General features: G+C 38.7%; 1 protein-coding gene across 5 annotated transcripts in view; it reads right to left on the bottom strand.

The window, feature by feature from the left end:
• TANGO6 (transport and golgi organization 6 homolog) overlaps nt 1-18,044 on the bottom strand; it is a 195,019-nt gene that overhangs the window by 96,078 nt on the left and 80,897 nt on the right. For all 5 annotated transcript variants that reach the window (XR_009256223.1, XM_058709291.1, XM_058709293.1 and 2 more), the window contains one exon: nt 17,358-17,415. Coding sequence is in view for 4 of the 5 variants with exons in the window: in XM_058709291.1 (XP_058565274.1) it covers nt 17,358-17,415 (58 nt within the window). In the remaining variant the exon portion in view is untranslated. The remainder of the gene's footprint in view (nt 1-17,357; nt 17,416-18,044) is intronic.

Below are 18,044 nucleotides of genomic sequence, written 5' to 3'. Positions count from 1 at the left end.
TTGGTTAACTGGTCAACTTCAGCTCAGGTCATGATCTCATGGGTGGTGAGTTCAAGCCCCTCATGGGGCTCTGTGCTGACAGCTCAGATTCTCTGTCTCCCTCTCTCTCTCTGCCCCTCCCCCATTCACGCTCTCCCCACCTCCCCTCAAAAACAAACAAATAAACACTAAAAACAAAAAGAGGGAGAAGGGGAGCACTTGTCTGGCTCATTTGGTGGAACATGTGCCTCTTGATCTCAGAGTTGTGAGTTTGAGCCCCACAATGGGTATAGAGATTACTTAAACAAACAAACAAACAAATAAAATCTTAAAAAAAAAAAAAAAGAGGGGGAACGCAGCAAAAAAACACAAATCAGTTATATAAGAGCATATAGAAGTACTCTGCAGCTATGGCATGAATCATAATGTTTGGAAAACATCTTTAAATAAAGGCAATGGAAAGAATTTCCATTTCATGCATTCACCTATTAATAGTGTATTATGTGCCAGATACTGTTATTAAGTGATACAAATGTAATATGACAGTGTCCCGCTAGAGAAGGACAAATCAGCCAATGACAACTAAGAGCCTGTGCTGACAGCTCAGAGCCTGGCCCCTGCTTCAGATTCTGTCTCCCTCTCTCTCTGTCCCTTCCTGCTCACGCTGTCTCTCTCTCTCACAGATAAATAAACATTAAAAAAAAACAACAACAACACAAGACAGTGTGGTTAATATGGCAGGTTTGGGGAAAACGACAGCACAGAGAAAGAGGAGTCAAAAAAGGGTGTGGGATGGGGGTGGGGCTTCCTGGAGAAGGGACAAGTGAGCTGTGCTGCAAAAGGTACTAGATTCTTCAAGTGAGAGCTATGACTGGGCCCAAGAGGTAACTGCACTCAGTGTGGGAAAAATTTAATAGATCTTTTAGACAGAACTACGATAGGCATCAACCTCCTATTTACACTCTTAGGGTAGATTCCCCAAAGAGAAATAATGGACTCCAAGGGCATAAACATTTTCAAAACTGAATTCCAAATATGTTTCCATTAGTTTCCCTACCAAGAGTGCTCAAGAGTGCATTGGGCAGTACTGGATTTTCTCTTTAAAATGTGTGTGCGTGTGTGTGTGTGTGTGTGTGTGTGTGTGTGTTTTGTAAATGGCATAAAAAGTTACATTTAATTATTATTTTAACCTACCTTCTTTATTAGAAAAGTCAAATATTTTACCAAAATCTTATTATTTTTTCTCTACCATGAATTGTCTATTTATTTTTTTATCCATTTATCTACTAGATATTTTTATTATATTGATCTCTATGAGCTCTTTATGTAGTTAAGGCATTGACTGTTGGCTTGTCATTTTTGTAAAAAAAAAAACCACAGATTTACTGAAATATAATTCACATGCTATAAAATTCACAATTTAATGTGTATAATTCAGTAGTCTTTACTGTATTCACATGGTTGTGCAACCAATATCACTATTTAATTTCAGGACATTTCATCACTCCAAAAAGAAATCTACCCTTTAGCAATCAGTTTCTTTTTCTACCCAGACTCCCCAGCTCTAGGCAACCTCAGATCTACTTTCTGTCTCTATAGAATGATGCTTGTCCTTTTTGCCACCAATTTTCCTGTAATCATATTTTGCGGTTTCATTAAGGTTATTTTTTACATAAGTGAGTTTTAAACTTTTAAGAGATCAAATTCATTAGTCTTTCCTTTTTGACTCCTCCATTGGAAACTATTGTCTCTCTGTGCTTCATTCTGCATAATTTTTTTCCTTTCTACTTTGTGGTTCATTAATTCTCTCTTCAGCTGCATCTATTGTAAAACCCATCCATTATGTTTTTAATTTTACTTATTCTTTTTTTTTAAAATTTTTTACTATGTTTATTTATTTTGAGAGAGAGAAACAGAGTGTGAGCAGGGCAGGGGCAGAGAGAGAGAGGGAGACACAGAATCTGAAGCAGGCTCCAGGCTCTGAACGTCAGTACAGAGCCAGACGCGGGGCGTGAACCCACAAACTGAGATCATGACTTGAGCGAAGTCAGAAACCCAACCGACTGAGCAACCCAGGCGCCCCTACTTATTCTTTTTATTTTTAGACATTCTATTTGTCTTTTTCAAAATCTGCTATATCAGTTTTGATTGTTTCCAGTCTGTGAAGTTATTTTCAAGCTTATCTTGCATTTATTTTAATATACTAAGCGTGGTCAATTCATAATTTATCTGTGACAATTCTAATATCTAAAATCTTCTTGGGACATTGTTTCCTTGTGCTTGGGTATTTTGTGACTACATACTACTTATTATTCATAATGAAATGTAAAATAATTATTAATTAAATAATTATGGGTGAAGGGAATGGAGAGTTATTACTTAATGGCTACAGGATTTGGGGTGATGAAAATCTTTTAGAAACAGATAGCTATGACACAACATTGTGAATAAATATGGTTAAAACAGCAAATTTTATGTTATATATATTACCATAAAAACAATCTTATTATTAAAAAATTAAAAATAGGGGCGCCTGGGTGGCTCAGTCGGTTGTGTCAGACTTCGGCTCAGGTCATGATCTCGCAGTTCGTGAGTTCAAGCCCCACGTCAGGCTCTGTGTTGACCGCTCAGAGCCTGGAGCCTGTTTCAGATTCTGTGTCTCCCTCTCTCTGACCCTCCCCCGTTCATGCTCTGTCTCTCTCTGCCTCAAAAATAAATAAACGTTAAAAAAAAATAAATTAAAAATAAAAAGTAAAAAGTAAAACTTATTGGGAGGGTTCTTTGGGGTCTAGGATAAAGGTGCCTTCCTCCACAGGAGATACAGTTTTGTTTCTGAAAGATATCCAAAGACATTACCAATGTAGACATTTTAAGCTCTGATTCCCTGCTTGAAATTTGTGGAATCCCATAATGCAAATCTGCAGAAGAGGTAGCCCATTCAGTGATTACAACCTCACAGGGACAGGTTTTCTTTCCTTACTGCTCTGCTTAGTGCCAAGACGATGCCTTCCCAGGCCCTTCTCATCCACCTGAAGGTGTATTTATTTGGAGTCTAAGCATAAAGTTGGAGGTCTTCTATTCGACTCCCCACTTCAGGTTGGATTTGGGCTTTCATGTCTGCAACTTGCCCTTCAAAGCTTTGAAACTCACAGCTTAATTTCATCAAATGCCCGCAGGTCAAATGCAGGTTCTTACAGTAGTCAGTTTACCTTTCAGGATTTTGACTTAAGATGTTGGTTTGGGAAGTCTCTGTTTCCTTGTTAGCCCTCTAATGCTTTTTAGCTTTTTAAGTGTTTTAAATATGTTATCCTGCATAATAGTTGTTTTCAGCTGAGCTGTCTCATCATCATCAGAAATGGAACACAGAAATGTATTTTCTCCTAGATTTTGCCTGGACTGAATTTAAGATTTAATGTTTTAATTCACCTGACAAATGGGGTACATGCTGAGGTTTCTTTGTTATTAGTAATGGTTAGCATATCAAATATTCCAGTTATAAATTCTGGTATCCTAAAAAAAAAAAAAAAAAATCTTCACTACTGAGCCCCTCCTTTAAGGGGCTGTCTCAGAGCTTAATTTGGAGTTATCTTCACATTCTACAATCTTTGACCCGCTGACCTAACTGATCCTCTCAGCAACCTAATAAGTGTTCCATGTCACAGCTCCTGATACATACTGCTGAAAGATCAAACATGCCATGCCACCAGAGAATCACAGTTAAGAGCAGAGCAGGGTGCTTTATGAGCTGTCATTTTCCTTGTATGTCCTTGTCACAAACAGCATCTGGACAGACACATCCGGGTGGAATTTTGCTGCCGACTTAACTATTTGGTTGCTGAATTACAAGACAAGAGATAATGAACATACTCAATTTTATCTGATTAGTATTCTCTGACTTAATAATTTTCCAAACTGAACCACTTTATAAACTAAATATAGGAAAGTTACTATTACGGTCTGGTTTCTAAGCAACCATTTCATTAACAAAAGCCCCACTTGGGAAAAACATCTGTTTGTCAGTAAGGTTTCTGCTGTCATCATACAATTTCATGGTGAAAAAGCCATGGTCACCCTGTGCCTTAGTAATTCCTAGTTGTGAAAAGGTCAACAGGGGGTACTACAACAGAGGGAGCCATCTGTCTCGATTTGTGCTAGTCCCTGAACCTTGCTATCATGAAACGACTGTTTTCCTAAACAGCCACATAATTTAAAAATATTATCTTCTGGTTATAAAAGCAATAAATGTTCATACTAATAAAGTGTGAAAAAATAAGAAAAAAAAAGGCATGAAGAAGAAAATAAAGATCACTCGACTTTGACACCACATTAGATCTCATTTGGAAAATGGATCCCACTGCTAAAAAAAAAATTATTTGAAAACCACTGGCCACAAATAACTCTTTATGGCTTTATCTTTTTCATCTGCAATTAGGATGTTTTTCATAATGGATAAAGGCTAAATGTTGAAACTGAATTCAGAGACTTGTAGAAATAGAGATTTGCTGTTGTTTTAAAAGCAGAACCTGGTTTTCACACGAAATCTTTAGAGGAGACTCAATGAAAGAGAAAAAAGCAGAGTCTTCTAGTTAGAGTGGGGCTGACTGGTGCTACCTCCTTCACTGACCCTAGGGTCCTGTAGAACACAGGCGTCCATGCGGTCCTCACTGTCTATAGGCTCCTCCCTGCCACAGTACCGTGGCTTTGCTGTTCCTTCAGTCTGGAACACTCTTTCCTCCCTCCTTTACTAGATTCATTCATAATCATCCCCCATATCTCAGCTTATGGGTCATTTTTCCCTCCCCCTCTCTGTCAGTAAAATGTCCCTAAGGCAGGCTCTCATATCACCATGTAATTTTTCTCCATAGCACCTGTCAAAGCCACATTTCACATTTGTTCATGTGATTACTGGATTACTACTTGCCCCCCACCATCTCCTCCCTGCATCAAATGTAAATTCACTGAAGGGAGGGAATCATTTTTTTTAGCAATGTAGTGAGCACAGTGCCTTTGCACATGGTACATACTCGATAAATCTTTATGAATGAACGAATAAACGTTTTAAACCACTAAGAAAAAAAATCAATGGCCAAAGATATTTTACAATTATTTCTGCCCTTATCTAAAGTCAGGCTACCAATAATGGAAAATAGAAGTTGGACTTCAGGGCGCCTGGGAGGCTCAGTCAGTTGAGTGTCCAACTTCGGCTCAGGTCATGATCTCGCAGTTTGTGAGTTCAGCCCCACTTCAGGATCTGTGCTGACAGCTCAGAGCCTGGAGCTGCTTTCGATTCTGTGTCTCCCTCTCTCTCTGTCCCTCCCCTGCTCATGCTGTTTCTCTCTCAAAAATAAATAAACATAAAAAAAAAAAAAAAAAGAAGTTGGACATCAAGTGCAAACCTGCTTCTAAAACAGACTTCTCCTAAGAAAGCAAACTTTAGCAATCATGCCTTGGCAGGTGGACAGGAGGGATGACCTAATTAGGTCTCTGTAGCTCAGTGCCTGTGATCCATTCCTGAGGTTCAATTCATTCCCAACCTTCCAGCTTCTTCAAGCTGGCCTTATGGCCAGCAGACAGGCCATAAGGCCAGGAAAACTGAGTACAAAGGTCCAATGTAAGAATCTAATGATGAGTTGCCAAAACTCTACAGATACCATTTAAGTGCACTTTTTCCACCACCGCCCAAGATCTTGACATGACCAAAGAAGGATAAACTGATGCTTCAATCAGTTAAAAATGTTAAACTTATGACTCAGCAACAAAAGGAACTATGTCAGGGTTAATAAAAAAATATAATTGGGCTTATTAAGTGTGTGAACAGTTTCAAGGATCATTTTAATCACATCTGGTGAGATTAGGAATTTTAATTTGTATTTGAAATAAAGGGTAACATAGGCTGTCTGCTATTTAGTTTGGGAGAGAAAAGCAAGGGCAGGGTACCTCTCTAGCCACTACCTCAAAGCAGTTCTAGTAAAACAGACAGATTCCTTAGAGAGTCAAGTAATATCATACTTAAACAGAAACCTAAAGAGGAACTCGCTATTTTACTTGTGAGTTCTATCACTGTTTTATCTTCTTTAACTCGCCTTCAAATTCCAACTTTACTAAAGACAGGGTGGCTCTAGGGCAAAATTGAAACAGCTGTTCTGCAGAGAAGGTACTTTTACCTTCTTAATAGCTTGTAAAGTAGACATCGAAACAAATGAGTCTTTATCCCAAGGTGTCTCACTACTGCCTTCTTGGTAGTGAATTCTACCTTTGTGACCACTGGCTTACATGAATAGGAGGTAAAACATTTGAAATGAACCCTGAAAACCAAGAAATTAAGAAGTATTTACTTGCTCAGCTGAAAATGTCAAGATCCACTGGTTCCATGGCTTAATTCACTGTCTGCGAGAGCATAGGCCATGATGATTTAAGAAAGGTCAGACAATGGAATGGAGACTATAAAGAACTTATCAAACTCAACACCCAAAGAACAAACAATCCAGTGAAGAAATGGGCAAAAGACATGAATAGACACTTCTCCAAGGAAGACATCCAGATGGCCAACTGACACAAGAAAAATGCTCAACATCACTCATAATCAGGGAAATACACATCAAAACCACAATGAGATACCACCTTACACCTGTCAGAATGGCTAACATTAACAATTCGGGCAATCACAGATGTTGGCGAGGATGCGGAGAAAGAGGATCTCTTTTGCATTGTTGGTGGCAATGCAAGCTGGTGCAGCTACTCTGGAAAATAGTATGGAGGTTCCTCAAAAAACTAAAAATAGAACTACCCTATGACCCAGCAATTGCACTACTAGGCATTTATCCACGGGATACAGGTGTGCTGTTTTGAAGGGATATATGCACCCCCATGTTTATAGCAGCACTATCAACAATAGCCAAAGTATGGAAACAGCCCAAATGTCCATCGATGGATGAATGGATAAAGAAGATGTGGTATATAGATATACAATGGAGTATGACTCGGCAATCAAAAGAATGAGATCTTGCCATTTGCAACTACGTGGATGGAACTGGAGGGTATTATGCTAAGTGAAATTAGTCAGAGAAAGACAAAAATCACATGACTTCACTCATTTGAGGACTTTAAGAGACAAAACAGATGAACATAAGGGAAGGGAAACAAAAATAATATAAAAACAGGGAGGGGGACAAAACGTAAGAGACTCAAATATGGAGAACAAACTGAGGGTTACTGAAGGGGTTGTGGGAGGGCAGATGGGCTAAATGGGTAAGGGGCAGTAAGGAATCTACTCCTGAAATCATTGTTGCACTATATACTAATTTGGATGTAAATTTTAAAAAATAAAAAAGAAAATTAAAACAAAAAAAGAAAAAAGAAAGGGAATGGAGAGAGAAGGGGAGTAGAGACAGGTAGAATTTGGCTCTGGAGTTGATTCCAGTCTCCATCACTCACTGGTTGGCCTGGTAACGGCTTTCCCTGCACCCTCACCAACATCTGTGGTTGCCCGAGTTGTTAATGTTGCCCATTCTGACAGGTGTGAGGTGGTATCTCATTGTGGTTTTAATTTGTATTTCCCTGATGATGAGTGATGTTGAGCACTTTTTTATGTGTCGGGTGGCCATCTGGATGTCTTCTTTGGAGAAGTGTCTATTCATGTCTTTTGCCCATTTCTTCACTGGGTTATTTGTTCTTGGGTGTTGGGTTTGATAAGTTCTTTATAGATTTTGGACACTAGCCCTTTATCTGACATGTCATTTGCAAATATCTTCTCCCATTCTGTTGGCTGCCTTTTAGTTTTGCTGACTGTTTCCTTCACTGTGCAGAAGCTTTTTGTTTTGATGAGGTCCCAATAGTTCATTTTTGCTTTTGTTTCCCTTGCCTCCAGAGACATGTTAAGTAAGAAGTTGCTGCGGCTGAGGTCAAAGAGGTTGTTGCCTGCTTTCTCCTCTAGGATTTTAATGGCTTCCTGTCTTATGTTTAGGTCTTTCATCCATTTTGAGTTTATTTTTGTGTATGGTGTAAGAAAGTGGTCCAGGTTCATTTTTCTGCATGTCACTGTCCAGTTTTCCCAGCACCATTTACTGAAGAGTCTGTCTTTATTCCATTGGATATTCTATACTCACCCCCCTCTTGACACCCTCCTGCCTCTACTTTTCCTTCAGGCTTGACTCCCTCACTCTACTCCCACACATCTCAACCTGAATTTTTTTTTATTAAAATTTTTAAAAAATATTTATTTTTGACAGGGAGAGAGAGAGAGATAGCAAGAGTCAGAGCATGAGCAAGGGAGGGGCAGAAAGAGAGGGAGCCATAGAATCTAAAGCAGGCTCCAGGCTCCGAGCTGTCAGCACAGAGCGCAACACGGGGCTCGAACTCACGAGCTGTGAGATCATGACCTGACCTGAAGTCGGATGCTTTAACCAACTGAGCCACCCAGGTGCCCCATACTATTCTGAATTTTTTAAGTTTATTATTTTATTTTTAAAAGTGCAGAATTCAGTGATTTTTAGTATATTTAAAAGGTTGTGCAATGATCACCAATATCTAATTGCAAAATATTTTCATCACTCGTATCCATTACCAGTCACTCCCCTTACCCCTCTCTTCCCCACCCTCTGGCAACCACTAATCTAGGTTTTCTTTCTCTGTGGATTTGTCCATTCTGGACGTTTCATATAAATGGAATCATACAATGTGTGGCCTTATGTGTTGAGCTTCTTTCACTTAGCAAGTTTTCAAAGTTCATCCATTTGTAGTGTGAATCAGTACCTTATTCCTTTTTATTGCCAAATAATACTTCATTATGTAAGATATACCACATTTTATTTATCCATTCAGCAGGTGATGAATATTTAGGCTGTTTCTACTTTTTGGCTAGTATGAATAATGCTGTGATGAGCATTCATATATAAGCTTTTATACAAACATATGTTTTCATTTCTCTTGGGTATGTATCTAGAAGTGGAATTGGTGGGTCATATGGTAACTATGTTTGACTTTTTGAGAGCTGCCAGACTGCTTTCCAGAGCAGCTGTACTATTTTACAGTTTCCACCACCCGTGTATGAGGGTTCCGATTTCTCCACAGCCTCATAATTTATATCATTTTAAAGGAAGTTATTTTTAAATGTCACTTATTGGAGTCAGAAAAGCAACAAATGTCCAGAGTTCTGTACAGAAAGCTACATGTTTACCTGACCCACAATCTCTGATGATACAGCAATGAAACAGTCATGACCATCAGCAGGAACAAAGGTAGGCAGTGTGAGGTCACACGCTCAGATTCCACTAATGGAAGATGAATTTCAAAGATACACATAAAGAATGCTTAACAATAATACTGTACCCATTGCCAAATGGGCAAAGCCACACACACACACACGCACGCACGCACGCACGCTCGCACGCACGAACGTGAGTTCAGCACATTGTTATAGGAAGGGTTGATTTATAGTGAAACCATTTCCTATAAGCAGGCCCACTTCTATACCTAGGACCACCTGGGAACTCAGCCCTTGTACCTGGGCATGAGAACAGTGTGCTTCCTTGGATTAATCATTTTTCCCTGTGGCAACAGCATAGTTCTCAGAGCCAGACTCAAATTCTGATGTTGACACTTAGTATCTGTGTTACTTCGGGCCAGTTTCTTAATCTTTTTGAGTCTCAGTTCACTCATTTGTAAAATAGGGGTGATATGTAACTTGCAAGGTTGCTGTGACTGGCACATAATAGACACTAGTAAGTGGTAACTTCTATAATATTTACTTCCATTTCTCTTATATGGCAATTATCCAAGGCAATCTTAGGGAGTGAAAATAACTAACCCTTGAAGTAGCCAGTACACCTTTTACTTACAGGTAAAAGTGCTAAACTGCTAAATATTCTGATGCAAATCTGAATGTTTCAATCCTCAATTGATAGAGGAAACCACAGGACAGATATTTGAAAAATGAGGCTAATGTAAAACTCAAGTGTTCTGGGCTTTGAAATGCAACCTGTAAATGGAGGAAGGGAGAGAGAGAAAGCATTATAAATTATATCACTGGGGCTGCAGCAAGATAAGGTACGGTAGACTGGGAATTCCTGAGAAATCGGTCTCCACCACCCTCCCAACTTTCGTGACTACAGGAAAGTCAATTATTCATTTATAAAAGGATGATCATATCTGCTTTTATTATATTTTGGGATTGTTGACACAATCAAAGGTTTCTAGATGATTAAGCATTATTCAATTTTTTAAAGTTTATTTATTTTTGAGAGAGACAAAGACAGCATGAGTGGGGGAGGGGCAGAGAGAGTGGGAGAGAGAGAATCCCAAGCAGGCTCCGTGCCATCAACACAGAGCCAGATGCAGGGCTCAAACTCACGAAACCATGAGATCATGACCTGAGCCAGGTGCCCCAAGCATTATTCAATTATAATAAATACTATCGATAATCATAATATCTGTTTTTTTTTAAGTTTATTTTTAAAAGGGAGAGTGCACACAGGAGAGGGGCACAGAGAGAGAGAGAGAGAGAGAGACACCAAGGATCCAAAGCAGGCTCTGCACTAACAGCAGAGAGCCTGATACAGGGCTCAAACCCACCAACTGTGAGATCATGACCTGAGCTGAACGAAGTCAGATGCTTAACTGCCTGAACCATCCAGGTGCCCCTGTTTTTAATCTTAAAAAGCACAACAATAGAGCCAATTTCTACCATTATTTAAAAAGTTCCAAAGAAGTAACCAAGTGTACTGAAGGGAAAAAAAAAAACAAAACAAAACATTTTTTGGAAGGTTTTTAGAAGATTTGGAAGCCATGAACAAGGTTCAAATTGCTTGCTAAGTAATCTTAGAAAAAAGACTTAAGCTACTAAGTCTCAGAGTGTTTAGCTATAAAATGGGATTATCTCTCTTCATACCACAAAATTAACTCAAGATGGATGGTAGACCTAAATGTAATTGTGAAAACTATAAAACTCATGAAGAAAACACAGAAGTAGATCTTCATTATCTTGGGTTAGGCAGTGATTTCTTAGAAATGACACCAAAAATGCAAGCAATAAAGAGAAAAACTGGTAAGTTGGACTTTATCAAGAATAAACAGTTTTGTGCTTCAAATGACACCATTAGTAAGAGAAAAGACAACCCACAGAATGGCAGGAAATATCTGCAATTCATACATTTAATAAAGAACATGTTTCCAGAATATATAAAGAACTCTTATAACTCAATAATAAAAAGACAAACTAATGGGCAAAGAATCTATTCAGACATTTCTCCAAAGAAGATAAAGAATGTACAACAAGGGACACCTGAGTGGCTCAGTCGGTTAAGTGTCCTGCTTCGGTTCAGGTCATGATCTCACAGTTTGTGGCTTTGAGCCCTGCATTGGGCTCTGTGCTGACAGCTGAAGCCTGCTTCAGATTCTATGTCTCCCTCTCTCTCTGCTCTTCCCCCACTCATGCTCTCTCTCTCTCTCAAAATTAAATAAACATTAAAAAATTAAAAAAAAAAAAGAAATGAATAACAAGCTCATAAAAAGATGCTCAACTTCATCAGCCATTAGGGAAATGCAAATCAAAACCACAATAAGATACCACTTCACACATAACTAAGATGGCTGTAATTAAAAAGACAGACAATAACAAATATTGGTGAGTATGTAGAAAAATTGGAACCCTCCTAAATCTCTGATGGGAAAGTAAAATGGTGCAGACACTTTGGAAAACAGTGTAGCAATTCCTCAAAATGTTAAACGTCGAGTTACTATATGACCCAGCGATTCTAAGTATAAACCTAGGAGAAATGAAATCATATGTCCACACAAAAACTTGTACATAAATGTTCATAACAGTGTTTGTTATTCATAAAAAGTGGAAAGTAAAAGCAACCCAAATATGACATCAACTTATGAATGGACAAACAAAATGTGGTTAATCTGTATGGTGGAACATTATTCAGCCATAAAAAGGAATACGTACCAATCCACGCCACAACATGGATGAACCTCAAAAACATTATTCTAAGTGAAAGGAGCCAGACACAAGACCATACAATGTGTGACTCCATTTACATGTAACATCTCCAACAGGCAAATCCACAGAGATGAAAAGTAGTTTAGTGGTTCTCAGGGGCTAGGGGAAGTAGGAATGGAAATTCACTAATAATGGATATGGAGTCTCTTCTTGAGATGATGAAAAAGTTGTAGAACTGTATCTAGTTCTAGTAGTGATAGTTGTGCAACTCTCTAAATATAATAAAAACATTGAACATTTAAAATTGGTGAATTTAGGTGTATAAATTACATCTCCAATAAAAAGTTTAAAAAGTGGGGATAATCTACTACCTAGAACTACTTCAAGAATTTACCCAGACAGCATATATGACAGACTATTTGTTAAAGGCTCATTTGTTAACTAGGTGGACAGGACAGGACATAAAAGCAATCTTCCCATTTCGAGGACATAAATGGAGATGATAAACTTCACAGGAACTGCATTCCAAATTTCAATGCCAGATCCAATTAGATGGTCCTTCAATGGATAGAATTATGTTCTGCTAATGGTTTCCCAACTTACTTCACTTGACGTAGAAATCTGAGAATGAGATAGGGAGTTCGGCCTCTGACAAGTTAAGACTTGTAATCCCGCTCAGTTCGAAACTCAGTAAAAACAATTTCTATCCACCTCTCCCCCCAACCACCCACCCAGCTTCCCGGCCTTTTGGTCTCCCTCCCCTTGTCTCTTTTGGCCAGAAATGAAAATTGTTCTCTGAGAGAAAGAGGCTAGAAGAGTTAGTGAGATCTGTTTGGGCATGTCAGGATATCCAGGTTGTCTCACTACACACACGGGTACACCTTCACCTCCCATGCTTGGCTCAGAGCCTAGGGTTTTTGTGTGTCTTTTTTTTTCCTTTTTCTTTTTCAGTGAGTCTGGCAGTTTTACCCAAAGATCTTTCTGACACCGACAGGGATCAGTTGGATCTCTGAAATGCATCTGTCGCTGGTTGCTTTCAAAATGTCCTTTAAATAATTCAAAGTGACTGAGAGAATACGTGAGCAGATCCACAGGGTGATAAATAACTTGGCTATAATGTCTTCCTTGAAGAATATCACTTATTTATCATATTCATTATTGAACATCTATTGACCATTATTGAACTGAAGTGTGAAAAATACTCCAAATATTATGGGATCCTCAAGGACATATTTTAACTCCTATTTTGGAAAAAAAGACTTCCACTTTTTGCCTTATATATTTCCTGGTCAATTAAATGTTTTAAAACAATGAGAATGCATTAATTTGTGCAATTAATAATGATATACCAAAGAATTTTAAAAAAATATATAGATATACAAGGAATCCAAAAAGGAGAGACACTTAATGGCCACAGTCTAAGATTAGGTCTTCTACTTACTAAGGCTGGATTGCAACTCCAACGCAGCAATTTGGTATCTAATTCTCTGCCTGAACGACTCGCTACTAAGTACCACCTGGGAGCAGCTGCTGTGAGAATCATCAACCATCACTTTCTCAGTAGCACCACAAGGAGAGGCAGACCGTCTTTCATAAAATTAAACTTTAACTCATAGGGAATTTAGTTCTCAGACTGTTGTGATGGACAGATAATACACACACCAATAGTTCCTACATCAGGTATCAATAAGGATCTGTTGAATGAAGAAGTTTAATTCCCCTCTGCTCTGTGCTCAGACTGCACAGTGGGTGAAAAATTACAAAGGAAATACAACTTACCAACAAATTAAGCAAAAGAAAGATTGTAATTTTCACATGGAGACATTTAGGCAGGTTAGAAAAGGAAAACTTAAAGACATGGATGGATGTGGACGTGAGCAAGTGCGTGTATACACACACACACACACACACACACACACACACACACACACACACACGCTCCCCACAACGAAATGCTACTCAAACCACAGCCACACACCCCTTGTACTGCATGTTTACAAGGGGGCTGGTCTTGTCTGACTGGGAATCCAGAATGGCTTGGTTCCTGGAGTGCTTTGTATGTAGGCAAAAGGCATTGGCAATGCAGGTGGGAAAATTCAGCTCTTTATTTTCTTAATGGGAAATTCACCTAAGGCCTTGGCCGTTAAATGCATGTTACAAACACCAAAACATCAATTAATTCAAACTTGTCCATTGTGGGGAGCTGAGAACAGAAATTACACCTCTACCTCCCATGTTCTTCATCACCAAATTAGCTACTAACTGATTAGCACACCAATTAAAATTACTAAAAACAAACATAAAACCAACAGTTGTGATTTTTATAGCAGACCCTAGAGGCTAATGAGCTCAATGGGTTAATCAGCCAAGAAGCTTATTCCAAACAGCAAAGTTGCCACATAAGAATGACATACCTCCTCTTCCCCCCAAAACCCTGTCCTAAAAAAAAAAATAATAAATAAATAAATAAATAAATAAATAAATAAAATCAAGAAACAACAGTATTACAGCTCCTTGAGAAAAGTACTGAATGACTTATTTTCTGAGACTTATTAATTATAGGTATTTGAGGTTCCTGCTTCATTGATTTACTATTTCCATAATTACCATTCATCATCATGTGACTTCCTGAGCCCCAGGCTTATCTCAATTCTGAGCCTTCTTGCCCATTGACCGACCTATAGATAGTTACCTTCTCTCTTGACACCCTCCACTCTTTTGGCTTCTGCTCTCACCTGTTTGACCTCTTTGGGTGGTTGTTTTGTCTCCTTGGAAGAATTTTCTTTTTGCTTTTTAACCTAGTCATGACAACTCACTGTTATAGTGTTTCGTATATAGCAGGCACACAATAAATGTTTGCTGAATAAAGAATGAATTCCAAGGCTCTGAAAACTTCATTACTGGCTTCAATTCTCCACCTTTCCCTGCATTCATGCTCTTTGCTCTGTGACCTGGCAGCTTATCCCACTGAAGGGAACCAGTGTATTTCTCTCCCTCTTGACTTTTGGGTTGGGCCACGTTGACTTAGTGTAGCCAACAAATTGAGGGAGAAGTGATAGGATGTAGGTTCCAACCTTAGACCTAAAAAGGCCTCTCAAGTTTGTTCTTGTTCTCTTATACTTCTGCCATGGGCCAGGGGTGTGGAGGCCACTGGGAGGCCACTGGGCCAGGGGTGACCAAGAACGGGCACAGCAAAGCTGCCACAGCCTGCCCCTAGAACCATCTAGCCAAGCCTGTCCCAGATCAGCTGAACCCTATCGGTCTACAGATGTGTGAGTGATAATAAATGATTGATGTTTTAAAGTACCGAGGGTGGGGGCAGTTTGTTACATATCAGTAACTACCTGATAGAGTCTGCCTACTCAGACTTTAGATCTGAGAAGTTACATACATTACCACATTATTATCTAGCAATCTAACAGTAGAAGCAGCAGTAATAAGATGATGATGATAACACTAAAAGCATAACAGCTAAACCTATTTGGACACTTACTATGTGCTAGGCACTTTCAAGGTATTAACTCATTTAATCCTAATATTAATCTCCCTTCATAGACTTTTTATGATAAAATAGTTTTAGATTTATAGAATCATGGAGAAGATAGCCCAGAGAATTCTCATATTCCACACCCACTTGCCCCTATTATTAATTTTTGCATTAGCATGGTACATTTGTCACAATTAATAAACTAAGAATGACATTTTATTATCAACCAAAGTCCGTAATTTCCTCAGATTCTCTCTGTTTCTTCTGAATGCCCTTTTTCTGTTCCAGGATCCTATCTACCACATTACATTTAAATCATCGTACCTTCTTACTCTCTGACAGTTTTATTCCTTTTCTCCCCTTAAGAAGTTTTAATTATTTTTGGTAACAGCTTGAGATAAATTCACATATCATAAAATCTGCCAATTTAAAGTATACAATTCAATGGTTCCTACAATATAGTAGGAACACAGTTGTGCAACAATCACCACAATCAATTTTAGAATGTTTTCATCACCCCAAAAAGAAATCCTTACCCTTCAACTATTACCTCCCAACACTTTCCCCTTTCCTGCCAGCCCTAGGCAACTACTTATCTAGTGATCTATACATTTTCCTATTCTGTACATCTCATATAAGGGAACCATACACTATGCACTCTTTTGTGACTAACTTCTTCCACTTATAATGTTTTCAAGGTTCATCCCTGCTGTAACATATTTCACTACTTCCTTTTTTTAATGACTGGCTAATATTGCATTGTACGGATAAAGTATATTTTATCTACCTGTCAGTTGATGGATATTTGTATTGTGTTCATGTTTTGGCTATTATGAACACTGCTGCTATGAACATTCATGTACAAGTTTTTGTGCAGACATAAGTTTTCATTCTTCTTGAGTATATACCTAGAAGAAATGCTGCGTCAAGTGGTGACTCTATGTTTATCTTTTTGACAAACTGCAAGACTGTTTTCCAAATTAGCTATGCCATTTTACATTTCCATTTAGCCCTCTTTCTACAAATATGAAATTGAAACCCAAAAGGATCAAGTAATTTGCCCAAGTCCATATAGCTGAGCAGCACAGGAATGGAGGTGCACCCAGGTGGTCTGTCCCAGAGTCCTAGCTCTTGACGATTATACTCCACTGGTGGAGCCAAGAGAAGCCAAAAGATAACCGATCTTCTCACCATTTCTGATTCTCACTCTTCTAGGAAGGATGCCTATTCTCTACATCCTGTTGAAGAAGCCTCTCTCTAGACTTGGAATCCACAAATTAATGGAGGTGGGGAGAACAACAAAGAATCACAAAGGAGAAATAAAATTATGGCAAAAAAATATTTCAATGAGGGGCGCCTGGGTGGCTCAGTCAGTTAAGCGTCTGACTTCGGCTCAGGCATGATCTCACAGTTTGTGGGTTCAAGCCCCGCGTTGGGCTCTGTGCTGACAGCTTGGGTTCTGTGTCTCCCTCTCTCTCTGCCCCTCCCCTGCTCATGCTCTCTCTCTCTCTCTCAAAAATAAAATAAACATTTAAAAAAGTGTTTAAAAAACATTTCAATGAAAAATTGGTATATATTCTGAAATTCTTTTAAATTAAAGGGAAAGCAATGGTGCATACTAGCAGTAGTCAGGTACAAAAAGGTTAAGGTAATGAGAGTTCATGCATGAGCCATTCTTTACTTCCTTGAATGAGAAGAAATGGGTTTTAATCTACAGAATGACAAAGACTTCCTCATCACTATCAGACACTGAAGCTCTGTTGGAACCCTTAGGAAACCATCCAGGAACATTATTATTATGACTTAAATTGAGTCCTAGCTAGGAGACAGGGAGATGAACAAAAGGACCAGCAGTCTTGTGGTTCCATGACTTTAGAGATTTTGTGCAAACATATATGCCACAATCTTTGGTCCACAGACTCAGAGTCCTTTAAACCAGGACTAACTTACCCTGAATAGCAGACAGATATACAAACGTGTCTTCATGCTCCAAGTTCTCCAAGAATATCTGCAACCACAAAATAAAGGAGTGATATGATTTGCAAAGAAAAAACAAGACATAAGTGACCCTTATGGCAGCCTCAAAAGAATAAATGCTTTTCTTCTTGTTTGTCTTGGCCAGACATTGGTCTGACTTGAGAATCTTGTAGGGAAGACGGTGTATATGTTTGAAGACCCATTTTTACAATAGCTATAAAAGAGTACCAGTTAGAGGGAGACACTTCTTGAAGTGGCCAAGTATATATCAGAAGTAGGCACGGAAACCAAGATCTGGAAGAAGAATCCTCAACGTTTGCTCCGCTACAGGCCATGGTGGGCAATACTCTCACATGTGACATGACAGACTACCAGTCATGAAACACAAGATGCCAAGTGTGGGGTTATGTCCAATTGATGGCATATTTGCTCTAATTTCATCCTTTTCCCTTGCATTCAGAAAGTATACGGAAATGCAAGTGACAGAGAGATGTTACTGAGATAACCCTGAATCTGTTCTAATTTATTTCTTTAAATCTTTTGCACATTTCGGCACTTCAGTTGACGTTAGTTACAAATTGTCTTCAACAGATTGTCTCACAATTGAGGAACGCACTGGGGTGTCAACTGCAGAGAGTACTTAAGCTTATGAAGAAGATA

The sequence above is a fragment of the Neofelis nebulosa genome, chromosome 17 (genome assembly GCF_028018385.1).
Source record: "Neofelis nebulosa isolate mNeoNeb1 chromosome 17, mNeoNeb1.pri, whole genome shotgun sequence".
Lineage (NCBI taxonomy): Eukaryota > Metazoa > Chordata > Mammalia > Carnivora > Felidae > Neofelis > Neofelis nebulosa.
Note: the sequence above shows the minus strand (reverse complement) of the source record. Positions and strands in the feature narration are given on the sequence as shown.